This window comes from Ammospiza nelsoni, chromosome 3 (genome assembly GCF_027579445.1).
Source record: "Ammospiza nelsoni isolate bAmmNel1 chromosome 3, bAmmNel1.pri, whole genome shotgun sequence".
In the NCBI taxonomy this organism is placed as follows: domain Eukaryota; kingdom Metazoa; phylum Chordata; class Aves; order Passeriformes; family Passerellidae; genus Ammospiza; species Ammospiza nelsoni.
The window spans coordinates 23,055,716-23,082,058 of record NC_080635.1 but is presented as its reverse complement, the minus strand read 5'-3'; the positions used below and the strand labels follow the sequence as shown (position 1 = coordinate 23,082,058).

General features: G+C 44.2%; 2 protein-coding genes across 4 annotated transcripts; one reads left to right on the top strand and one right to left on the bottom strand.

The window, feature by feature from the left end:
* Positions 1-589: 589 nt before the first annotated feature.
* Positions 590-19,290, bottom strand: PACC1 (proton activated chloride channel 1). 3 transcript variants are annotated; one of them, XM_059468698.1, is made up of 8 exons: positions 19,117-19,290; positions 15,458-15,554; positions 13,618-13,827; positions 11,424-11,578; positions 10,422-10,564; positions 5,220-5,364; positions 2,024-2,128; positions 590-1,290 (listed from the first exon to the last, which is right to left on the bottom strand). In XM_059468698.1, the coding sequence occupies exons 1-8, from the start codon at positions 19,150-19,152 to the stop codon at positions 1,129-1,131; spliced, it is 1,053 nt and encodes a 350-aa protein (XP_059324681.1). In that variant the 5' UTR covers positions 19,153-19,290; the 3' UTR covers positions 590-1,128. The 3 variants fall into 3 exon arrangements, with proteins under 3 accessions (XP_059324681.1, XP_059324682.1, XP_059324680.1); XM_059468699.1 differs by having other exon boundaries at positions 15,458-15,617; positions 19,117-19,270; XM_059468697.1 differs by lacking the exon at positions 19,117-19,290 and adding an exon at positions 18,486-18,504.
* Positions 19,291-20,815: 1,525 nt separating this feature from the next.
* Positions 20,816-25,530, top strand: NENF (neudesin neurotrophic factor). Its single transcript, XM_059468863.1, has 4 exons — positions 20,816-21,026; positions 22,169-22,229; positions 23,173-23,276; positions 23,850-25,530. The coding sequence occupies exons 1-4, from the start codon at positions 20,835-20,837 to the stop codon at positions 24,024-24,026; spliced, it is 534 nt and encodes a 177-aa protein (XP_059324846.1). The 5' UTR covers positions 20,816-20,834; the 3' UTR covers positions 24,027-25,530.
* Positions 25,531-26,343: the final 813 nt, after the last annotated feature.

Genomic DNA, 26,343 nt, shown 5'->3' with positions numbered 1-26,343 from the left:
CCTTAATTTGCTCTGGAAGCCAGCTGAAAGTAGGAAATTTTGTCCCAAAAGGCTTCCCCAGATGCAAAAAACAAGGAAGGAAGGTGAGAGGGTACTTTGGACACACTCACTCCTCTGAGTACTCTGCTGGAAGAGGAAGGAAGAAGCAAACTCTGAGTTGGCATCCTTGCAGCAAAGGCTTCAGAGCAAACACACCGTGGTGCCCTGCTCCCTGCAGACTCCACACGTCCCAGTCAGGCATCCCAGCTAACAAAGGACTTATAAGGAAGAAAAAGACACCAGCACCCCAGCACAGCTGGTGAGCAGGCATTCCCTACAGAACAGAGAATCACAGTAACATGCCTGCTGAGGAAAGACTGTTTTTCACTTCCTTAGGAAAGACTGATAGAGAAGGAGGGATAAACAACAGCCTGAGACACTTTGAGATCAGGCACCAGCTCAGCCCCCCACATTGTCCTGGTGCTTGAGTTTCCTTTGAGCTGGACTGGTCTGTGGTGTTCACCTTATCCTCAGGCCACAGCACTCCTGCCTCCTGTGAAGCTCCTTCCCAACCTGAGAGCAGGTACTTTCAAAGAAGGCACACAATAGATTACTTGAAGTATTTTTTAATATTAAAGTCATTGTACTTTGATTTAAAGATGACATGTAATGGAATTCCAGTGTATTTTGTTTTAAAGTACACTTTGGAGAAGAGAGGCCAGGATGTTTGCAGAGCACTTTGCCTTCCACTAAGCACCATCAGGGCAGTGACTGTGCTACGGGAGCAGCTCACAGCTGACGCAGAAACTAAAGCGTCTGCTGGAGAAACATTCTAACACTGTCCACTTTTCACAATTTACTAAAGGGATGGCTTTCTGAACATGACTGGGTTCCCTCCTTTCCCCTTGGCTCCCCTATACACGCAGGTAAACTTGTTAAACTTGGACTAGAAAAGCATGAGTTTGTTAGACCTGTCCTAGAGTTAGCGCCTCTGCAGTTCCAGGGCCGGGTCACGAGGCTGTTCCTCCAGCCAGCATCTCTCTGGAATAAAACATACCTGGTTTTCAGCTTGAATTGCTGATTGCAGTTCATTCCAGTCACTTTCTGTCCCTCCTGCTATGAACAGTTAAAAGCCCAACAGTCTGAGGCTCAGCTGATGTGGTTTGTTACTTGCCGAGTCCTCTTCAGGTGCCTTCTTCGGATCTTGATCATCCACTTAACACTTAACTTAGCAAAGTCTGCTGCCTTAAACAGGGCCAGAAAGATACCACAGAGAAGAGCAATCATGTTCCAGGGGTTTGCTGTGATAATCTGAAAGAGATGACAAATATATTAGTCCCCTCATCTGATTCCACACAGGTAGAGAGGAGTGAGAGCTGTGGGAATAGGATTGGGCTCTGAAGGCCAAGGAGGGGCCTGGGTCCTGCTGGGACACCAGGAGTGCAAAGGACCAGCTCCTGTCCCACACAGAAGTTAACACTGGTTTTGGGCAAGAAAACAAGTCACACTCTGGTTTTGGGCAAGAAAATACCAACACTCAAGATTTTGCTTCTGCTGGACCTTGGTTGTCAGGTAAATACAGCAGCACATTTTATTCTAATATATTTATTCTAATACTGGATAAAAAATACACCAGGCTATTTTTATTATTCTTATTTCAGCCTAGGTTTCTTGTCAATTAAAAAAAAAGAAGTCATTAAATCAGATTATGCAGCAGACTAACAAAAGCAAGAAGTTCAGCCCTGCCCTGAAGCTACCCTTTGCTAGAACACAGGGACAGGTGCTTTTCTTAGCCACATGGCACCTCTAGCTGCAAGCAGGATGCTGAGTGTCACCAGCCCAAGGAACAGCATCACATAGCCCTGACCTCCACACAGAATGCATTACTGGACATAAGGAAGAGCCTACACTGGAATTTCAGAAGTATCCTCACTCTTGTCTGCATTTCTTTGTGGGGTGAGGTAACAGAGGAGGTGCATGCACACACGGAGCACGAGCTGCACAGTCAGACAGTGACTCAGGAGGGGACTGGAGGGTTACTCACGTCCTGAACAGTCTGTATGAAAGGGTCTTTCCACTCAAACACCACAAAGAACAGCTGGTCACTCCCTGGTTTAGTTCTCTGGTCAATGTAGTTAACCACACTGGTCTGGGGACAGGGAAAGAAAAGTGCAGGTTACTCTCCAGCAGTACAATGAGTCTTTTGTGCAACAAAGAAGGCCTGTAAGAAGGTGAAAACCAGAAACCAGACTGTTTAGAGACTTCCACTGCAGCCTTTCTCTACCTAGAACAAAATATGGCAAGGGCAGTTTCCTCCCTCTGTCTCACGTTCATATTATTTTCCTATTCTCACTCAGGATCACACTACAACCATTTCTACATTGCCTCTCAAGAGGAGACAATTTACTTCCAAAATTCATTTACTTGCAATAATACAACATTTGGAAAGTTCTCATGAATGAACGGTAAATTTGTTTTATTTGCCACAGAACCAGATAATGGTGGCAGGAAGATTCCTTCTATTTGAAAAACAGGTTGTAGAATAAACTAGAACATTCCAGCAAGTGCAGAATGAACATGGCAGGAAAGAAGGCCAGGTGTTAACAACCAAAGCCACACTTCCCAGCAGTGCCCATTAACTAGGTCACCACTTGAAACTAATGCTGCCCAGCAGAGCTGTAACACAATTCCAACAGGGAACTGGGTTAGGATACCAGACTATGTTACAGCCACATGAAGTCAGGGTCTCAAGAACCACAACCAGGTGGTGAGAGAGATGATGGAAGAGCATGCCTGTTCCATGTTTTGGGAGCCCAATTTTCCAGGCAGAGCTGGAAGTCTTTAAGGAGACCACAATCTTCATCTCCTTACAAGAATTCCCATGGCATGAGGGATGAGCTGCCACAAAAGCCTCAGATCCACCATGGTGCAGTGTCTCTACAAATACCTCAGGGTTTCTCTCAGTCTTCTCCACAGCCCCAGCCCTGAACAGATTTTAGGCTGCAGGCAAGAAGCAGCAGGAGTTAGAACACTGTTCGTGGCCACTCAGAGCACATGGGGCATCCCCAGCTTGTGGTTTCTGGTCAAACACCTTTGCTGCAGACTTGCCTGTGAGGATTTGTGAGGAGTTGTGAATGAGTCAGAGACAGAACCTCTGAGCTGCTTTAGATGGTGTCATTTATTTTCCTTATCTTCTACACAGGCAGGAAGGGTGAGTTCAGCTCACATCTTTACCCCATGGTTCATGAGAAGGTCACAACACCTCCAGTTACAAGACCTTTTATTAACCAATAAAACACTGCCAACAAGGATATTTATGTTTTTCACCCAATCCTTAAATATTTCATCTTATGGACTCATACTACAGTGTAAGCTTTCTTAGCCAGTCATGTTATGACACACAAACCTACAGTACTGGACCCTAAAACTCTGAACTTTCCTCTACTTAGCTTAATGGGTCTCTGCTCTAAACTATAAATCCACATTCTTGCTTCTAGCACCTAAGTTTGGAAGCCTTTCCCAAGGCCTCAGATCAAATCCAGTGTTTAATTCTAAGCTTTGGCTTACAGGCCCAAAGTTGTGAGAATTCCCTGCACTTTGGATTCCAGCACTTGCCCCACACTTCCACAGCTGATTCCTTATTGCAGGGCGCCAGTGTCCCAACCACACTCATCCAAGAAAACTGCACACCAGGAAACAAACAGTAACAAGGCAAAACTGAGGCAATGGGAAAGGAGGAAAATCCAAATGAATGGCTGCTGGGCCAGTTAGAGTGAGTTCTGCTCTGTTTGACCTGGTATTTGTATCCATCTTTGCAGTATGCCAGCTCCCAGGTTTGGATCTGAAAGGCTAATGGACTTCCTGGTGCAATTTGAGCAGATGCTGTACTGACAAACAAAGCAAGTGCAAATTATGTCTGAGTTGTTTCAATTTCTGTTGTATTATTAATAGGGATCTGATTCCTGGTTCCTAGGTTTTATTAAAAACAAACAAACAAACCCACAAAACAAACAGAAAACCCAAACCAGCAACAGTGTTCCCTTACTCAGATGGTAAGTCTATAACTGCTGAACTAAATAGATGTTTATGGTCACAAAAAACTCTTGAGTCCCTGAATTTGAGCCAGCCTTTTGTTTTCACTCTGAGACACATTACACTTGGGCACACAAAGGAAGACTTTCAAAAATCCTATACTTGGTAAGCACCAAATGGCAAATGATAAAGAGCTGTAGGTGATGAAGGACAGACAGCTGCTGTCAGTGCTTACATGGCAGCAGCAGCAGACTGGTGCATTCTTTCCTCTCCTCCAAAGCAAGGTATTGCCTTGGGACTTGCATGACTCTGGATTTGCCTCCTGTCCTCCTCTAGGGAGTAGGAGTGTCCTCCCCTCACAGTCCCACCTCTGGGTTCCCTTAAGGCTGTGCCAGGTAACACCTAACTGTGAGAACTAGGGATGGAACTGAACAGTCTGCTTCATTCTGCTCTCCTCAGAACACCTTCCCAAGAGTACCAAGGACCAAGAGAAAGTGTAATCTCTGAAAGAGACACCCTCTGGAAAGGACAGCTCTTAAAATTTTCATCAAATTTTTCATTTTCATTCCTTTCCAACGAACACTGGAAGCAAACAAAGTCAAAACACAATTATTTTCTTGTGCATTAATGTGAACAGAACAGGAATGAAAGGCTCATTTCCTCTCTAGATAAGCTGGCATCTTCCACCTGCATATTTTCTAGTTTTAAATGATGCAAGAAGTGCAGTTACTCCACATTTCTAAGGACACTCAACAGCTAAAAATTCCAAACCCAAACAAAAAACAGACATAAAATGCCACAAAGGATACAAGGCCTACATTTACCTCTTCATCCTAACATCAGTGGCAACCTAAACACTACTCTTTCCAACAGTAGCTGTTATTTAGACAATTCCTCTTGCAATTGTTCTCCACCCTGAACTGTAGGTAGCTGTTTTACTATCATTTAATAATTAATTAATATGACACTACAGGTGTCATAACCCAAGTGAGGCTGGGATTTCTGGCCTCCCTGTCAGGAGATGTTCTCCTGAGCTCTGCCATGAGGCCACACCAACAGCTGAGCACATCAAGACATTTACACTTCTACAGAATCCCTCCTTGAGAAACAGTGGGAGCAATGAGAGTCAAAACTGCTCAGTGCAAACTGGCATCATGGATGCAATGAAACAAAACCAAACTCCCCAAACATAATTTTATTTTTTTTACCTCTTGTTTGAATTCAACAGTCTCACTACCATCTTCTTCTTTTGTTTTGACCAAGGACATCTTGACCCAAGTTCGGAAGCCTCCAGAAAACTTCCAGCTGGAGTATGAGCTTTCACAGTCCTTCATGAATTTTGCTTTTTCTGGACTAAAGGAAAAAGAAAGCATTACTTTATTGACCAAACTGAGCACTGCAGGCAGAAGGTCAGACCTAGGTACTTCAAACTATGTTCACAATTCCCTTTATTCTCTACCAGCTAAATTCAACACATCTAAAACATTTTGTGTAGTGATGTTTTCATGAATGGCAGCCCTTCACTGGTGCATCCTTAACTGCAGAGGATTTACCTGGTGCCACCAACCCTGGAGCTCTGCCTGCCTGCAGGGACTGTTCTGCCCACAGGGAGTTCAGCTCTGCTCAGCAGCCACCCCTGGGACAGAAAGGAGCAGAGCCAGAACCTCAGGAAACAACTCATCACCAAGTCAGGAAGCAAGAGCCAGCAGGAAGAGCCTAGAGGAAGGACAGGGTGCTTCACCTCATTTCTGGTTGCCAAATAAATCAGTTGCAACGCAGACATGCTGAAAATGCCTCAAAATTGATATTCAGTACAATCCTATTATTTTGGAAGCACTGTAGCTTTGGTGTAAGGCTCCCACCTGCAGTAACTGTTATCCCAACATGCAATCCCAGCTATTTGCAGCCCCCAGAACAGTGGGGTTGCTTCCTGTGTTTTGGCTGGGGTTTTGTTTTTTAATACTGTGCCTGTAAACCTTTAGGGCTTCCAAGACCCCTCATGCTGCAAGTAGTAAAGGGGCAGCTTTAGGGCATATCTGGTCTCCATCTCTTCTCTACCAGCTGCACAGGACATAGTGAATTAACCATGCTATTTGCTTGGAGCTCTTCAGTACTGTGATTTTAGCCATTTCCATGTCGTCCCAGTGAAATAAGCCCAGCCCTGCAGCTGCTTTTCCAATCAGGTTTCATTTGAGAAGAAGGGGTAAACCACTGTGAGAGGTCAGGGACCATTAAAGGCTATTTTTACTAAGGCAGATTTCAGGTTCTAGAGATATGCCAGGGTATGCTGGTCATTAAAAGAAGGGAGAGGGTTTTGATGCAGACTAAATCCATCTACCTAGGAGAAGGGAAAGAGTGTTCTTTGCTTTTGTGGCAGGGGCTGTGCATAACCAGGTCTTTTAGGAGATGAAGGTGTTTTCATCTTTCAGGAGAAAAATGCAAAGAAGTAAAGGAGAAAAGCAGAGGTGAAGAAGCAAGCTCTAGTCCCAGAAATCAGTAAGATTTGTCCAGCACTGATTGGATTCGCACTTTTCCTGTCTTTTTTTCTTAGTTTTCAAACTCAGGGCTTCTTTTCTTTCTACAAACCAAGGTGCCTTGTCTACAAGGACCAAAAGGACTGCACTGATATAAATATCAAATTGATGGCTACTCTGTACCACAGCACCTGCTCAGGCTCAACAGATGAATACACACGTGTCCATGGGACAAAGCCAATCTCTCTCAAGTCAGGGCTTCAGGCAATGGACTCAGACACAGAATTCCACTGTGCATATGCACAGAAAACAGAAGGATTATTGGAAATAAAAACTAACACACTTTGCTACTTATCAAGGCAGATGCTGTTCCCAGGGTGTCCTAGGAAGTTAGGAATATCTTTATTTTGACATGAGGTGCTTGTTTAGTGGCCCCAACAGGATGGCACCTCTCCACCTCCCACAGGAGAGACGTGGGCAGAGCCTAAGGACAAAGGCCACAGCCTGCCTGCTCCCCCCCAGAGCAAACCAGTGACACAGGAACACCTAATCCAACAACTGCCTCCCCTCCTGGGATGTGGGCAGAGCAGCAGCTGAGGGGACAGCCCAGGGCAGCACTGGAGTGCTTTGCCACTCAAGAGGAACACACATAATTAGCATTTTGCCAGGCAGTCATATGCCTAATGGCTGGCTAAATACAGCATCCTGGAAAAGCTTTCCAAGCCAGGATGGAAAAATGAGGCAGGAAGTTATGACACAGAGCTGAATGTTACAGCCACAACTTCAATGGCAGGCAGGCAGCAGCAGTGTGCTCTGCCTCTGACAGTAATTGCAGGCTGGAAAAAGAAGGATTAATAATATCCTAGGAGAAGCTGTGGAGAAGTGATCTGAGAGGCATCTCCCTAATCCAGACCACTGCCACAGAGTGAGGGGAAAAAAGGGGGGTGGACAGGAGGAGCACAGCTCAGAGGAACAAGCTTTGCACAAATTATAGCAGAGGGCAAATTACACAGCTTTAAAACCACACACAGCCAAGTGAACACAAGACAGGAAAGGGATTTTAAGCTGAAAAACAGTTCTCCAGGCAGTTTCTTCACACCAAAGACAGACAACCCACACAGGCCACACCTCTGTTTTTGTTGCGTTTTGGGGTTTTTTTCTATCTGAGGGAGTCACTAACCTATTTCTGGACTGGGCTGTAGTGCTGCAATGGATCCTTTACTACCAGTGTCTGTGGACCACCCAAGAGAGCCAGAGAAGTTCAGGACATGCCACCAGCAGATTCCAATGCAACAGCAAGAGCCAAACCCACTGATGGTTCAAGCCCAATCTGTGTTTATTGCTTTTGTGTTTCCCAAAGCAGGAAACTCTCAAACAGCCACAGCATCTAACAAAGGCTGGTGTGGTACCAAAAGTCTCAGTCCTTCTATGTTGTATTTCTCTGCATGCAGCAATCCAGATCAGAGACACAAACACTGAGCTCAGTTTGGACCCTGAAATCATCTCTGATCTGTTCACACTGGTATCCATAATTTCAGCTATTTGACATGCTACACTAACAATAGTTTTGTCAGGCATTTATTCAGGATTTTCTTCTAAACCGCATGTATTATCCTAATGACAGTTCAGGAGAGGAACTTGTATTTCTAGCCACACATTTTGGGTAATTTGCAAGGGTTTCATTATTTCCCTCCCTCCAATTAATATGGTACAGACAGCAGCTGCCACCACCTTAAAGAAAAAGAAGGCAGCAGCATCTCCCTGCAGCTCAGAGGCCAACAACAGCACACAGAGCAGCAGTGTTCTGTGAGCCCAGAACAAAACCAGTGAGCAGTGCCAGTTTCATGGAGTCTGATCCAATTTTAACAGAAGGGCTGCAGAGAATGAAGCCCTTGACAGAAACAACTGGGCCTTGCTCGAGTCCTCAGCACTTACTGCAGCACAGAAAATCTCTTAAAGGTACAAGTTGCCATTTTTTTCTTGCTTGTGGCACCTCTGATAACAGTGTACATGAACTGCTGGGCACAGTGTTATTCTGGGCCCTCACAACCAGTGAGACACTTTGTCAGGAGAAGTAGTTAACAGAGGCCAGTAATTGAAGTTTTCAGAGGCTCTATGGAAGGATACACAACAGTTTCTACAGATATCTTAAGCCAGACTTCCCATCAGCTAAATTTAGCATCTGCTGATGAACAAGAAATCATTTCTGTTTTCTCTTCTGCTGGAAGCTGGACAGAATGAGTGCTCTCCACACACACAGTGCAGTTTCACGTGCACTTTTCACAGTCAGGAGAAATGTAAACTCCCAACCTGCCCTGAGCCCAGCCAGCTCATGCTGGGACAGCAAGCACAGCACTGAGCAAGACAAGCCACACCATTTGTATAAAGTTGGGGAGGATGCTGCAGAAAACCACAGCTGGTTCTTTTCCTTTATTGCATCTAGACATGCAGATCATTTACCACTAAGGCCTCCATCCCCCTGCCAGTGTTACCCTTCACCTGGGTGAGCTCAAAACCAGTTTCAACTCCTATTCCTACTGTCTGCTCCAAGCAGGCACAGAGGATGCATGCCCAACCAAACATCCCCATTTCCCTGTGGCTGCCAAGGCCTGAGGATGCACAGACTGAGCTGCTCATGCTGTCCCCAGCCAGCTGCAGCACCAGGGCTGGCCCAGGCAGTGCTGGTGCCTGGCAGCACAGAGAGAGCTGAGCACCTGCTGCAAGTGGTGCCACTGTAAGCACTTCTTACCAGAGCACAAGCCAGAAAACCAGAAATGAACAACATAAGGAACGAGCAGCACCTTCTACACCACTACCCTTAACTGGTGTCTCTCACCCTAAAATATCAATGCCTAAAACACCCAGACATTAGCATTTTATGAGGTGTTTCAGTAGAGTTACAGAATACAGTTACAGACTTAGGATGTCTTCCCTGAAGCAGAAATGCTTTGTAAAAAGCAATTCCACCTCACTGCTCTTTGGCCAACCAGAGGTGGCATGCCTGAACACTCCCACTCTTTGATCCATCTGAAAAGCATCAGAATGACCATGTCCAAGCCTCTGAGGATGCCTCTGAGAACAGATAAAATCTGTCCTCTTCCCTCCCCCACCTAATTTTGCTCTGCATAGGTCCTCTATACCCTGTCCCTTTTTCACTGAGCATCTATTATCAAATTCAGGTTTTCTATCAGGTGTCACTATGACTAATATTTCTTGACTAACTTTTAATCTGGATCTCAGAGAGAAGAACGGATCTTGAATTCAAATTAAAGCAAAAAATAAACTGCTAAATATGAAATTTATTCCCAAAAGGTGGAAAAAAGAGTGGGTCTTTCAAGAAAGTTCAAGACAAGATTAATTCCATTCTTGTTAAAATTAGAAGGTAGATTAGACACTCCAATGATAACAACGTCAAACCAATACAAAGCAATTTTGAAAACCCCATATATGAATTTACATCATTCTGCAGAATCTTAAATAAAGCCAGTAATACAAAAAACCAGAGTGAATCTTTCAATAAAATCACAAAAAAGCAATCTAGGGATCTGACCTTTACAGCAATTGCTTTAAAAACCCCCAAATGGTACAGAAATATTTGTGTTCTTGGTGCACTTCCTGACACACTGCCCAGCACAGCACACTTCCTGAACACCCACGGCAGCAGACAGCAGGAAGCCAGCACAAACTCCAAGCTTTTAGAAAGTGCAGCAACAAATCGTTGAAGCACAGCTGAAGAACAGTTTTTGTCACTGAAAAAGCCCTCAGTACATTTTTAAAGGTCAGATTAGTAAACAAAGACATGAAAGAGCATCAACATAGTCCAAACATTTTAAAAAATCATAAAAGCATGCCTGGTTTTTACTGAAAAAGCCCTGCTTTCACAAGTATTGTGACACAGGTTCAATGCAGCCCCAGGCTCATCCCCCCTTTACATACCTGCTGACAAACTCTTGGAAAGAAGAAAACAGCAGGTAGTCAATGGCACTGAAATCTTGGTCGGTTTCATTTAAATGGAACTGCAAAAACACCAGCTCCCTTTTCTTCACATCACGAGGGCCTTGAACAACCAAAGCATACTTCTGTAAGCAAACAGAGGTGGTGAGAGGAGCAAAGGAATCCTCATTTCCTGTTCATTAATTTACCATCTGGCACTAATACTCTGTAGAAATCTAACACACACACACACACACACACAGGGTTTCCTGGCTGCTACTAAGTACACATCTATTAAAACACCTAACAAGAATGCCACTTCAGTCCCTCCTTTCAGTTTGAAAAGGAGGTCTTTACACCAAGATTCAGTGTTTAAATATTAATATTTAAGTATTGAATATGGTAATCTGTGGGTTTTGGACATTTGTTTATCAAGAAGCAAGCTTCCCTACACTTCTAAGGGCAATTTCAGACAGACAATCACTCCTCAATGTATCCATCTTGCTGGCTCAAAGCATTTCAGTGTAATGAAGCACTTGGTGCCCATTTAAGATTCTTCCAAGTGTGACAAACATGGTATGTAATTCCCAGCAGGAATTCATGTATGAATTCCCAGCAAACATAAAAAAAGAGATTAGCTATCCTCCTCTAATGGATCCTGACAATGCCTTCAATCAGAGCTAGGTTTACCCTATCAAGGAAAATGCTTCCCAGTTCATTTAGGAGAAGAATGAGGTGAGAGCTTCACTGTGAAAAATGACTTATTTTATCCCATTAAGGGTTTTGTGCTGCACACACCCACAGGACAGCTCATTTTCCATAACACATATATACACTGATGGGGTCTTTTACATTTCTGAAAACAAAAGGACAGATGGCTTACAAAAATCCAAACCAGAAGCAAGGATTTTTTTACAGTACATAGTACATACTTTTACTTTCCAACAAGATTATGAGCAGAAACCCCACACTGAACAAGCTTTAGTTCTATTATATTGTTATTACCATAGTTTGATTAGTGAAAGGATCTGTGTAGTTGATCCTCTGAGTGGTGCATTCAATGTCTCCTGGCTGACCTGGATTCACCAGAGGTGGAATGTGATCATAGTAATGATGTTTGCAGCTGAGCAGCTGAGCCTTGCCTGGGTAAAAGGCAATTCCTGTTTGGGGAGAAAAAACATTGGAGAGCATTGATTTCCTTCCTAAGGACATCGATTTGCATTCTGGAATTTAATCCCACACAATACTGAGCTGTCTTTAAGATGCCACAAAACAATCAAATTAAACCATGCACTTCCACATTTTTCTGGGGCAGGACAAAACCATCAACAGCATCAGGACAGAACCCCCCCAATGCATTGAAAAAAACTAGGGCTCATATTCTGTTCAAGGTTCATAACAACTACAACAGTTCAAGGTTCATAGAAGCTACCAAGTTTCCCACAAGCCAACAGCTAACCCATCAGTGCCTCCCAATCCCAGATGAATCTGTAAAATATGTCAGGGAGCATCAAATGGGACAAGTAGTGCTTTAGTTTTCAGATATTAGAATTTAACACATCACGTGTTAATTGGAAATAATGTACATACCATACATAACAGATCAAAGACCACTGGCTGAGCTAATAGAAGTGAAAGATGCTCTTCAGAATACAATATCTTCTGTTAACTGAATGTGACATCATAAAAAAAAAAAATCAAAGCCATCAAACATGCACTAAGTGCTGCCATCCCTTATTATTTACAGCACTGGGCAGGGCAGGCAACTACCCCACCTGGATGGAAATCCACATTTGCCATAAACCTCCTGTTCCAACAGCACATTCAAGCAGCCTCAGCCACCTCAGCTTTGGAAGGCTAGCAAAACACAAGAGCCAAACCTCAAAATCCTTTTACACCACCTATGCCATATTAATTATTGCAAACAAGTTTGCTGGAAGATAATCTAGTCCAACTTAAAAAAAAATAGTATAATTATTAGATATAATTAACTCACAACTGAGATGACCTGCCCACCAAAATGTGAGATGTCAAAGCACTCAGCATATATCAAATGTTTTATTCCTTTCTTCAGAGCTCCAGGCTTGCAACTTGCCATCTCATAATTTTAATATAGCAATAAAATAAAGGACTACATTGATTTAGGATCTCTGATCTGCAGGGATCTCCAACAATACTTTTGGATTTATTTGTATGTTGCTCTGCTTATTTAAAATCTGCTTATTTTCTTCCTGTTGCTGTATGAAATGCTCACATGAGGGGAGGAAAAAAAAGGGAAAAGCTTGAGTTTGCTTGCTCTTACAGTCAGATCCATATGGCCCAAACATAAGGCACTACTTCCAGAGCTGGGCTAACTGGCCATAGCGAAAAACAACTACAGTAATATGGCAACAACTGAAAATACCTTTCAGCCACAACTACTGAAGTGGGTATTTGGAAAATGTGGTAACACTTCAAACAGAAGTGTTATTGTTAAACTGGAAACTCACTGATGACTGACTGAGCTGCATTTGCTACCATGGCTCTACTTATGAATGGCTACTGGACAATTAAAAAAACTAATAACAACAGGACTCACTATTCAAAAATGCCCCCGTGGAGCAACTCCTCCTGCAAACTGCAACAGTTTCTGCTGCCACGCTGCATTTTTGTGCCAACACTGTTTGCTGCAGTCACATCAGATTTTCATTGCCTACTGATGTAATGCCATGTTGTAAACAAGGCAGGGTGGAAGTAGAAAGTGGCATTGTGGTTATTTTGTGGTTGGTTTGAGAAATTCATCTCTTTACTGTGAATGGATCTCATTGCCCAGTGCAGCACTGAGCTCCTGTGTTACTCCCATGTGTTACTCTGTTTGAATGATACAGTTTGGGGAATATTTCCAAAAGGAATTCACTTTCTCCCCCAAAAGAGGACTCATTTTAGAGCCTGAAAACACTTCTTATCTATGAAATGCTGCATAATTCTCCACAGCTTCTGCCATTCATGTTACTGGCATGAAAGCTCCCAAAAATCTCCCATACAACATTTACATTTCTGTGCAAAGCCAATACAACTTTTTAATCTAAAGTGCGGAAATGAAAGACCTGAAATGTATTATATGCACTCTGGGCTCTGAAGAATGAACACCAAAAGCTTAAAACAATCCAAGAAAAACATGATCAAGAATTTAACCCATTTTCCTAGTTACCACTCTTACCAGGTGCATCATAGAAGGACACTTCCTTGTAAGTGACAGACATCACTGGGTGCTTGAGCTTCTCCCTGAAGTCACTGATGGTTTGGTAGACAAGGAACACAGCTACAGCCATGAGCAGCAGATAAATAAACAGGAGTATAACTGAGAAAACATTCTTTAGGCAGGTCTTGCTGAAACGCAGAGAAGGGGTAGTGGTACCCAGCTCACCATCTGGAACCAAACAGAACATGGATTGGGACTTCAACATACAGAGATTTTTGCTGAGTTTTCATTTAAAGATCAATCATGTGAGAAGAAAGTAAGCCTCAAACTCAGCTTGATTTTAAAAACCACAGCTAATTCTAGTTTTGATGGTCAGCCAGGCAGATACTTCCTTCTCAAGTAGGAGGTGTAATCAACCTCCTGTGTCTCCTTTTCTCATGCCAGAATTTGGCACTCTGTTTAAGGCCAGGAAACAAGGTTTGTATTCAAGGACAACCGAGAAACAAAGTTTAAATAAAGTTCACGAGAAAGTCTGTTGATGGTCAATCTTTGCTTCTGGGAAAAAAAACCTCTTTTTCCCCCAATTCCAGCCTGAAGTGATTCTTACACACTCAGAACAGACATCAGTGGAGTGATTTGATATTCTAATGCTCAAGCCCAGATCTATGCTTTGCATCTCCACCATGGCACAAGTCACTAGATACTTGTTACCCTCTAGCTCATAATTCCTTGTGCACATTAAAAAATTAAATTTAAATTAATTTAAAATTAATTAAAAACTTAATTAAAATTAATTTAAAACTTCCATAGAAGGATTCTTTCAATTACAGCTAGAAAGAGACTGACCCAACTGTCCCAGAGTCTCCTTTCCTTCAAATCTTGCTCTCTTTAGACCTTCTCAGTAGTCTCACTCACACAGACACTGCTTTACCCATACCCCTTGCATTTGCCATTTCTTTTGGCAATACTTCTAAAGCAAAGGTTCCTGTACCCCTGAGTTACACATCACGTTTTGTCATGAGTGATCCACATCTGAACCCACAAAATTTTGTTAAAACTCAATGTAAGAAAGGAGATAAGCAGCCATGCTTCCTGCTGACTGTTCAGCGTGGTGTCACCTAATGAGTCAGGCCCTCTCAGGCCATGCCACACGCTGCTCTCCCACTCTACAGTTTGGTGTTTGTGCCTTCCCACAGCAAACAGGAGCCTTTTAATGAGCCCTATTGCACACAGAACCACTTACAAATGTCCATGGGCAAGTTACATGCCAGGAGATGGCAGCCAAGGCAATTAGGACATTAATGTGCATAAAACTGCACTGCTGAAACAAATATGGCTTGAACAGCTGCAAGGCATTTAGGCCATGCTCCTTTGAGGCTGGCTAACCTCAGTGCCCACACCTGAGCTGCAATAAGCCCATTTCACACTGCTCCATGCCCTCCAAAAGCAGCCTGGACAGTCTAAGAATTTATGTTAAAGCATCTATTCAACACTGCACCTTGCTCATGTAAATCTGGTACAGACTGTGCCTGCAACCCACTGCCCCTCAGGTGGGACACAACATCAAGGAAGATGACACACTAATATATCTCACAGTCAGATGTGCTGAACGTGGTTTGATTGAGCACAGCTCCTGACAAAGAAATATTCTCCTATCAGTCCTTGGATAACCTCCTTGGCTTTCCATCAGTACTGATTCACATAAAATAAATAAATTAAATTAGTGAAGTAAGGGAAATTAGTGCTTTGTTTACTTTCAGAAGTGCAATAAACTAGCAAAACCAAAACGACCACAGCCACACACTGCAGCAGGTAACAGGCCCTAAAAATCAGTAATTTTTGGATCAATAGTTCTCACCTGGTAAAATAACAGAGCTGGAATCTTCATGAACTTCCATATCTCCTTCTCTCTCCTCCGTTGGATTTTCAGATACTCGCTCCACATCTTCACTCAGCTGTGTAGTTAAAACAGTGGTTCAATTTCCAAACATGCTCTCAACTTGCAATTGTTGGAATTTCTATGGTACAAATAAAAGAGGCTCCAACTAACTGAACACACAAAAATATATCCCCAGTCCAAGAGCACCCAACATCTGTTCCACTTGCTCACAAGACAAAGCCACAGCTCTGTAGACTTAGAGCCACAAATCAAGTGACTTGCATGCTACAAATTTAACCTACTTCTACTCTGCTGCCTCAACAATAACATCACCTTTCCATTCAAGTTCAAAGTAATTATTTCCCCAGCAGCTCCAACACACTTTAACCCCACAATTAGGAGTGTGTGTTCTCTGACAAGCAGGAACTTCATTCTGTCACTGAAGAATATATTGTTAGGCATAAAGAAACCACAGCACATAGCAGCAAACAGAGCATTAGCACCTCTTAATAAAGAGGTACAAAAAGCAGGAGATGCATTTTGACAGGTGTTAAGGCAAGACACTGAAATACAGTCACAGCCACACGTGGCAGGGTCATTATGAAACAACAGTCAAGCATCTCTGTATTTCTGGTCCTTATTTGATCTCACTGTGCAGATTATTACATATTAGTGGTTATGCAACTAATTAGTCTTCCAGTGTTTCTGAAACACCAACAGAGACCAGATATTTTCTTGTTTTGCTATTCAGAGCTCAGGGCTCAAACTGCCAGGCCACTTCTGTCAGAGTGAGAGGTTTGTCACAGCAGATACACATCACACCACATTGTGGAGCACTGCAGACTTTGTACATTATAAATAGAGAGTATCTCTTGTATGTTTCCCAAGCTTTCTTTCCTGGTGGTAACTGACACAGAGATTACAGCAATGCAAACCAAGGCATGAGCTTGCAGCACACCACATTAGCCTTCTTCTTGTTTCAAGGAAAACGGGGCACAGCCAATGCGGCAGCTGCACTGAATGCTATTAAACACTACACCCCTAACTTACACAACAGAAACGTGAATGTACCCATAAGGGAGTGCTTTCATTTCACCCAGCTTTAATTCAGTGCTGAAATCATCATTATGCCATTACCAGGTCCTCATTAGCACCTATTAGGAAAGAGTCCACTCATTTTACACTTTCAAAGTCTGACGTAAAGTCTCCTTCACTTCCTGCTGTATTTCTGTATTCATTTCCATCGTGCAAAGCAAGATGAAAGCAGTTACCCAGCTGTTTTTAAATGCTTAGTACATAAATAAAGCATGATTTCCCATAGCATGAGGCAAGAAGTGAAGAGGTAACTTGTAGGCTAAAAACTAAGCTCACGTGCAAGACTCTTACAAGGGTCCAACTGAAGACACCTTTTTCAATTATCACCATAAAATAAGGGAAAATTAAAACTGTGCTTCTTTTTGTAGAAACACGCTGGTTCTGCTTATCTGACCCAAAATAAGCTACTCTGACCCAAAAGAAATACTCACTGAACTCTTGTACTGGTTACATTAAATCAGCTAAGAAACCAGCTCCAGTCATACTTGTGCACATTGCTGATACCAGAGCAGATCCAACAAATGTAATGTAAGTCACAAAGTCACTACAGCTCCTCAGCTGACTCCCACACCTCTGATTCCCCAGCTACAGGCACCTCAATGACTGAGATTATTGGGAGGGTAAATGAATTCTATTCCTCATGCCAATGAGATCTCAACACAAGGTTAAAAAAGAACAAAATAAGCAACATTTCCTATCTTCTCAAGAGGACCTACAGCAATTTTTTTCAACAAGTGGAAGAAAAATAATCTTAGAGGTAATTCCCAATCTAAATGATTCTGTGGTAAGCTCAGAAAACCCAAACTTTCAGCACTCTTTAGAAACAAACCAAAAAAACCCAAACAATATGCAACTATGTTTTCTTATCTCTGTTCACGATGTTTCACAAGCTTCCCACAGATAAAGCCAGAGAAGGACAGCCAGGCAAGAGCAGGACTACTAACAGTGCCTCAGATGCAGTAAGCAGGTTGAGCTGATGTGTAGGACAGCTAAAACCAGCTATATTTTACTGCAGATGCTGAACTGAGGTCACCAAGATCCCAGGGCTGTGCATGGCTCAGCCACTGTGCTCTGAGCAGCACACAGCACCCTGACTCTGTGAGGCAGGGCAGCACAGACCTACAAACCCAACACCTCACACACACACCCTGCAGCAGCCTCCCTGGGACTGGGATGCCAGCACAGGACACTGCAGGACAGCTGATTGCAGTTCACACTTGCCACTCCCCTTGGACTCAGGGCTTTGCCAACAGCAAACCTGGAGCAGCCAGCCAGGTTCACCCTCCAGGCCAGCCCTCCCCACGTGGTATTTTTGATAAAGGGATGAAGCGTGGTGCCAGTCAGAAGGAGCACAGATTGCAGGGCCGTTGACCTTGCAGCAGGATGCAGAGACAGCACAGGATGTCAAGGGCAGGGAGGGTATGAAGTACAACTTCACTCATTCCTCTGGGCTCAGCACATACAGCTAAGGGAGAAAGAACCACAGGAACCTGCCCATGTCCCAGCAGTTCTTTTTCGGTGCTGTACACAGAAAAGCACTGGCCAAAAAGAAACCCAGAAAAGGCAATTCCAGACATCTGAGCATTCCTGCCAGGGGCAGAAGCAACAAAGACTGCTGTAGAAGGAAAGGACACACAGGTGTTGCACTTACACACACATCCTATCTTGACTCCTGCTACAGTTTGGGATAAACCCAAACATGGGGGGCAGTGTCAGTGGTGGCTGATACTTAGGGTGGAAACACAACACGCATTGCCCATGTGCACACTTCAGGCATCAGTGCAGATTCATTAACTCTCACAAGCACCTTCTCTAGGTACAAGCACACAAGTCAACCCCATCTGGATAGTCACGGGCTAAAACCTTCCTGCTGGATAAAACTCCCTTAAATAAAAGAAGAACTTGTTCATACAGGCCTTTTGCTGATCTGCTGATTCATCACCTTCCAGTGCCTTCTAGCCTGGCGAGAAAACCAGAAGCTGAAACTAAACAGACTGTACCACACTAAATTAGAATGTATTAAAACTGAGCCTCAAACTACCCGTCACGTGTAGAGGAAGGAAGATATCTACATTCCTTTTGTCTGCAAGATACAAAAGTGCTTTGCTGTAACTCTACCTCTGCTGAGCTTGGCAGAAATTGCTTGTGCATCTTCTAGGAGAGATAGGACCGGGCAAGGAAGCCTGGCTGCGGAGCCCGTACATTGATATGCAGAACAGGCGCTGCTCGGTCTTCTGGCAGTGTGATAAAGCGTGCTTCAGTTTCGCATGCGGGAGCTCTGCTCCCCGAGTCGCTTCTCCCACCCGGCAGACCATCCAGCCCCTTGTCACCAAACCCCGGCTAAGATCCAGCCGTACCCACCTCACACAGCTGAAACAACCCCACTCTTTTAACCCCGTTCAAAGGTGAAGAAGGGAACCCTGCGCACCCGAGCCACCCGGTGCTTTCTGCAGGCTGCAGCTGCCCCAGCGCCGAGCCGAGCTCATCGCCACACGCCGGCTGTGCCCCCCCGCCGAGCCCCCAGCCCTGCCGGCCCCCCGTACCTCCTGGTAGGATGCGGACGCCTCTGGCTTTGGCATAGCATCGGCGGCAGCGGCGCCGCGGGGCCGGGCAGCGCCCGCCGGCACCGCACGGGGCGGGGCAGCCGCGGGCCGAGCCGAACCGGGCTGAGCCGGGCCGAGCCGAGCTGCCCCGCCCGGGCCGGGCCACGCAGGCGCCGCCGGGACCCCCGAGCCGCCCGGGCCGGCCCTTCCCTTCCCCTGCCAGTGCCCGCCCCTTGCCGGGGCTGCCGGGAGGCGTAGTCCGGGCAGGGCGCTCCAGCTGCTCGGCGCACGCCTGAGGGCTCCTGGGCAGCTCTGTGGGAACAGCTCTCCCTCCCTGACGGGGAGATGAGACTTTTCTGCTTCACAACGCAAACTCTGCTAACGCAAGCATGAGCCAGACTTGGAAAGCCGGCTCCCCCGAAGCTGCACAAGATATTATCTTTTAAATTTTTCTTTTTAATTTTAATTTTTATTTGCTTTTGCTCAAGGCTGTCATCAGAACACCAGGCGTGCTTGACCCTCAGACAGAACCCCTGCAGGACTCCGGGGGTGACCCACTCACACTGTGCCCGCAGCAATGGGGCACTGCAGGAAAATAAAAGCCAAAACCACATAAGGGCTGATTCACGGGCCACGTGGCCACAAATACCTTCACAGCTATTTATTTTTTTCCTTCCCCAGCGTGGAAGTAATTGTTAATGTTGCATCATCAAGAAAAAGCACGTGCAACTTTTTTTGCATTGAGATGCAACACTGTAAGGGAGTCCCTGCTGAGTAGATCATTGCCCTCTGCCTATGTCCCACGCCTAGTAAGTTAATAACCAAGATTTGAAGTCCTTTGACAATAACAATCCTATTGTACATTTGATCAAACATCCAGGCTTTAAATCCTTCCCATCATCACTTGTCAGCGCTGCAGCGAGGCATGTGATATATGCATCTGAACTGCAAAAAGGTTCCAATTTTCTTAATTCTATATAGAATGATAAACACCCAGCTTATTCTTCTGCCAGTCCTGAATGCTCCCCCGTGCCATATTTATAGCATAGGGAAAACTCTAATCTGAAAATTTCCTGTTTATTCAGTCCATTCCTAGGCTAAAAATGTCTGGGCTTTTTAAGTCACAAAGATGAAACCTGCACTATGCGTGCTGATTTTGTGAATAACCATTGAAACAGCTAGCAGAGAAACTTCAAGAGGGGAAGAAGGAGGAAAATTAAGAAATCATTTTTATTAGGTGTCCGTTATGGTGCCACCAAGTCCATCTGTAGACCACGTCCTTAGGCGCCACATCCATGTTTCTTTTAACTACCTCCAGCGATGGTGACTCCACCACTGTCCAGGGCAGCCTGTTCCAATGCCTGACAACCCTTTCTGTAGAGAAGCCTTCCGTAAAATCCAATCTAAATCTCCCTGGCACAACCTGAGGCCATTTCCCTTTGTCCCATCGATGGTTACCCGTGAGAAGCGGCAGACCCGCACTTTGCTGCAGCCTCCCTTCAGGCCGTCCTGGAGCGCCATAAGCTCCCTCCGAGCCCCCTTTTCCCCAGCCTGAGCCCTGCCATGCCCCTCAGCGCTGTGCGAGGGGGCTGTTGTTTTTCAAGAACTGTTGTAAACCCCGGGCTGTTCCTGGGGCTTCTCCACGGCGTTCCCTTAACTGCGGTCCCACCCCGCTCCCTTCTCGGGCCGCAGGCCGGGGGCGGTGCGCGCTCCGCGCCATGGCGGGCGCTGCGGCCCGGGGCCCGCTGCCCTGCCTGCCGCTGCCGCTGCCCTGCCTGCTGCTGCTGCTGCTGCTGCTGCTGCTGCTGCCGGCCGCCAGCGCCGAGCCCGAGCTGCGCTTCAGGCCGCCGGCCGAGGACCCCGTGCGGCTCTTCACCGAGCCCGAACTGGCCAGATACGACGGGCACCAGGTAGGGCCGGGCCGCCGCCCTGCGCTAAGGCCGGGCCGGGCCCGCACAGCCCCGGCGCTCCGAGCGCTGGAGCCGCCGCCGAGCTCGGGTTTCTCGTGCTCTGCTGCCGTGCCGCCCCGCCATCCTTCCTGTCCTGTCGTTCTGGGCAGCTCTTGCTTCTCGGGCAGCGGTTTGTGGGAGGTTTGCCGTGGTTTGTGGGAGGTTTGCGGTACCCGTGCGCTCCAGCCCCTGCCCCGGTGCGGCTGGCAGCTGCCGCGGCTGATGCTGCACACACCGTTAGGTAATTGGGTGCCATGTGCCATTCTGCTCGCTCCCTGCTTGGCAAGGTGCTCCTGCCAGAGAATTTCAGATTACCATGAGTTGGAGCCAAAGTTCATTTTCTCTCAGTAATTTATTAACCACGTACTTAGACTTAAAAAAAAATAAATCCAAAAACAACAGCAACAACAAAACCCCACCAAGATTATCACAACAAGAAGACAGTTTTAACTTAGGAGTGTTTAGCTTCCTGTGGTTCAGAAGGCTCAGCCGAACTCCAGATTCAAAATGATGAGGTCCTGTATTGATACACATCTGCTTCTCTTTTGAAACACTTGCTGTCTGACCTTCTCAGGGTCTTCTCTAGATACTTTGAAGAGACTATCCAATGTCTGACTAAAATGATATCTTATGTATGAAACACAAAGCAGAAGCACTGGCTTATTAAGTAAAACAGATGTCAGCAGATCAGATTTACGTGTGTTTATGTATTTATCTTTCTTTCTTAATCAAATAATGCTGTTGGCCACACACCCTTTTATTTTGGGCAATATCCATCTGCATTAGGAATAGAAAGATGCAGTTCACAATCTTCAAGCAGACTAGTGTGCAGACAGGAGGTGACTTGCAAAAGGGACTTGTCTTCTATGGTTGTTTAGATTAAAAAGATTCTCATTGCTTATGGTTGAACCCCCAAATAATATTAGGGGCAGTTTAAAGCACAAGCATGTGACATCAAGAGAGGGAACGTGTATGGTGGTAAAACAAGAGTGAACGTACAACAAAGAATTTGTGTCCTAAGAGCTTGTGGATTTCACAGCTGAAATAAACTGCTTTTTGCCTGTGCTTAAGTGCTGAGGATGTATTGATGGCTTTCCCTCCAGGAAGGACAGCCCATCTACCTGGCAGTGAAGGGAGTAGTGTTTGATGTCACCTCTGGAAAAGGTTGGTGTGCTTCTCCTCTGCTACTTTGCTTTCATGTTATTATTCAGACATTTGGTTTTAAACATTCCCAGTGCATTGGAAGCCTGCAGTTCAATTGCAACAAAAAGATACACTTTTTCCTCTTCTAAAAAACTTGATTTTCCTTCTCTGACAGCTCCCCTACTAAGGTTTTGTCTAGAACTTGCACTGGCTTGAGATCACAACATGCAGACAGACAAGCCAGCCCTGTCTAGGTAGCTTGGGCACTGCTAATGAAAACTGGCAGAACTTCCCAGCTCCCTGAGTCCTTGCCAGATGTGGGGTCAGGGCACATCTGGGGAAGCTACAGCATTTCACTGCCCTGGGTACAGGAGCTGAGCAGATCAAACCTAGTGTGGATGTACCCACTGCACAATATCAACACTGCTGCAGCTGCATCTTTTCCTTCTGTGCTGGTGCTCACACCCATTGCTCTTTGTGCCCTCCCTGAGAACTGCAAATGTTTTCATCTGAGCTCCTGCTACTTAATCCAGATTTGCTATAAAAGGTTTGAAGGGACCATGAGGGTCTCAGACACTTGTCTGGGTGTCATCATAAGTAAACCAATGGCTTGTTACTGTGTTTGTACTAACCTTGTCTGGGCATACATGTTGGGTTGGCTGATCTCAAATCCTAAATTACACAGAGCTTGCGAATTCCGGGGTCCACAAACATCTCATCAGAATGTAAAGCACAATTCCCTAAATAATAGGTAAATTTTAAGAATGCAGTATAGGAAGTTCAACAGCTGTACAAGCCCAACAAGTAGGAAATCCAAAGTCAGTTCTGAAAAGAAGAGTTTTAGACTTGAATTGTTGCTTTCAGTTCATTGACATTCAGTTCACAGTCTGGTGAAGGGTAGAGGCTGAACATACCCTGTACATTGTCAGATCATCACTGGATTTTTTTTTTTTTAATCTGACAGAATTTTATGGAAAAGGAGCCCCATACAATGCTTTGGCTGGAAAAGACTCAACAAGAGGAGTTGCAAAGATGTCTCTGGATCCAGCAGATCTTACACATGACACAGTAAGAAAATGGGCCATCAGTTTAATTCCACTTTTCAAATTTTTATTATTATGCAAGATGATGAATGATGGTTTTAAATTGTTTGTATTTATATAACTTGACTCACATATTTAAAATCAAAATGCATTAGTTCTCTTTAGATACATAAAACATATTTAGTGGTCATGAAAGGTGCTAACAGCCTTCAAGAGGAAAGTTTTTCATTTCTGGAATCAATACAACTTCTGTAAGCATATAAAAGGGAGATTGCCTGCTATTTAAAAAGATGCTCACAAAGACAGTAAATCCCTTTCTTTGTTTTGGTGTATCCTGATGTGGCAGTGAATGCTAGATCTGGTGATGGGTTGTTGCTTGTCTGACCTGAATACCTTAAAGTTTTGTCAAGGCTGAATTTGAATGGAAAGAACACAATTACAGGCTGTGCTATCAATTTTGTTCATCATGCTCTGCTGTGTAAACCCAAAAGCTGACCCTAAAGTTTACAGTAATCATTAAAAAAAAAAACCCCAAACATGTAAATATCTCTGTTTTTATTTCTTTGAGGCAGGACTTTGATTTCCCTGTTTCCTTTAGACAGGGCTCACAGAGGAGGAGCTGAAGTCCCTGGATGACATCTTCAATAATGTTTATAAAGCCAAATATCCAATTGTTGGCTATACTTCTCGGCGAATTCTGAATGAGGATGGCAGCCCCAACCTGGACTTTAAACCCGAAGATCAGCCACATTTCAGCATTAAAGATGAGTTTTGAGGAACATTTTTGTACCTAGAGAATGCCTGGGCAGAGGCACAGCAGAATATTAAATTAATTCCCTGTGCTGTGGAGTTCATTACTACAATTAGCTACCATGAGTCAGTTCTCTGCTCAGAAAATAAGTGTGTATGTACACACAGCATAGAGGAAACAAACAGATCTGTAGTAGTGTCATACACCTGGGCTGTTTGCTGGGAATTACAGGAATTATTTAACCTGCAAGTTCTTTCTGCGAGGATTTCTCTGTTAAGAAGTGTATAATGTAAAATTACATTCCTTAGAAGAAGAAAGCTTTTAATAATTGAAATATGACTGGTCTTTTTGTAAATCCCAAGTTGTTTCCCATTCCTTGGAAAAGTGTAAATGAATTATTTGGACAAGCTAACATCAATTCTCTGTGCTTCATGTGAGTGTAGGTATCACAAGTACAGACAGGTGCAATACATTATATACAGGCTTACATTTTCAAAAACATTATGGAGTTTAATATTTGATAGGTTTGAGAATACTGGATATAAAGTTAATCAGTCTCCTTAAATGCAGTTACTGTGGAGTATTTCTGCAAATCCTACAGCTGTAAACTGAGAAAAATAAATCTTTTTTCCCCCCATGAAGACTACTGTGACATTTTAAGTAAGACTATTATGTTTGGTTTGGATAAATGACACTTTACTTTTTAAAAATAATTATCAAAGATGTCATCTGTATTAGATTATGATGATTTCCTTCTATCTTTCTCTGACAAAAAGAGGAAATCATAGCCCACTGTTTGCCACATACTCTTACAGCACAGGTTTTTTATAGCAGCTCAGTGTCCCGTGAACTTTGTTAGCATTTTTATATTAACAATTTCAGCTCTCATTTTTTGTCTCTTAGTTTTTCTTTGTTCTTACCCTGGCATCACCACTGCTGTTTTAATGGAGAGTGCAGTGCCGTGTTCCTCTTCACCTGATACAAAACTGCAGATCCTGCAGTGTGAGAGCAAACCCCCCTGATGGCATTTCCCTGGCAGCCTTCCAGCACAAGAGGACTGTAAAAGCCTGAGCTGTACAAAGTGCTGCTAACCCCTGACTTTCACTAACTTAAGTAGAATGTGAATTGTCCCATATGTGGATTTATCTGTCACTGTCACCGTTTTGATTGATATGGGAAAAGCTAAGCAGCTGCTTCTGACTCTGTATTAATGATACAGATATAATAAAAGTATGATTCTGTATTGTTGTTCTACTTCTTAAGCATTTGGGTAACTTTCTATGAAGGGAAGACTTTATTAGATGATTCTCCACCTTCTAGCTTGCAGGGGACAGCTGCCTGTCAGTTGAATAACTAGAAAAGCTGTTTCTATGTATTTGCCCATTCTTTCACAATCTTACACATTTTATTCTAGATTTGTTTTGTTTCCCACCATTAGACCACTTCATTTGCTGGAGGGACTCCATGGGCCCTCCCACTGTTGGATGGTGCTCTGAGCAGAAAAAATAAATCAGCATCCAAGAAATTACTATTGCTTCTGGTAGTTATTATTTTGTGTTATTATTTATTATTAGTATTACTGCTGCTCTTTTGATTAGAGACCAAGAGCAGCTGGGAGTTTGCTCCTTGATGATACCTGTTGTCTTTGTGGGAGTGCATGTGGGTTTGGTGGTTATGGTTGTAGGCTGTTTGCCAACATTTCACAAACAATTTTTCAGTGCCTAGTAGTTTTTTTTGCCCTTCTCCTCCTTTCCTTGCATGCATCCTGATGGGGCAGCTTCAGTAGTTGTGCTGCTGTGATTACTGTAGAAATCCTTGCTTCATCTGGCATCACAATATCCAGCTGCTTTTCAAAATAAAACCCCTTTGTAGCTCAACTGCAGCTCATCACCACTGAGTGGCTCAGTGTTCCTGTTCTCTCCCTGCTTTCCCTGTTCTCTCTATGAAATCACCTTTGCTGATGTCAATGCAGGTAACTCAGCTTCTGCTTGTACTGAGTTTCAGGTTCTTTTCCATGAGGAAGTGCTCCTGTTGCAACAGGAAATGGTGATATAAAACGCCTCTTGTACTGCAAGATCCTCACAAATTCAGCCTGCTCTCACTCGTCTGTGAGGGAGATGTTTTAGTCCTTCCTTTCTGTTATGAAAGACAAGGTTATCACAACTGAATGCACTTTAGAAAGCAAAACATTTCCTTTTTGTTTTTATTTCCATCTGGAAACTGAAGGTTTCACATTTAGTCACTTTCTAGGCTATTTCACTTGGGGTTTCCACTCAACAGAAGTGTTACAACAATAAGGCTTTAAGTGGACACATCCTTGACACGTTTTCACTGACTGCTT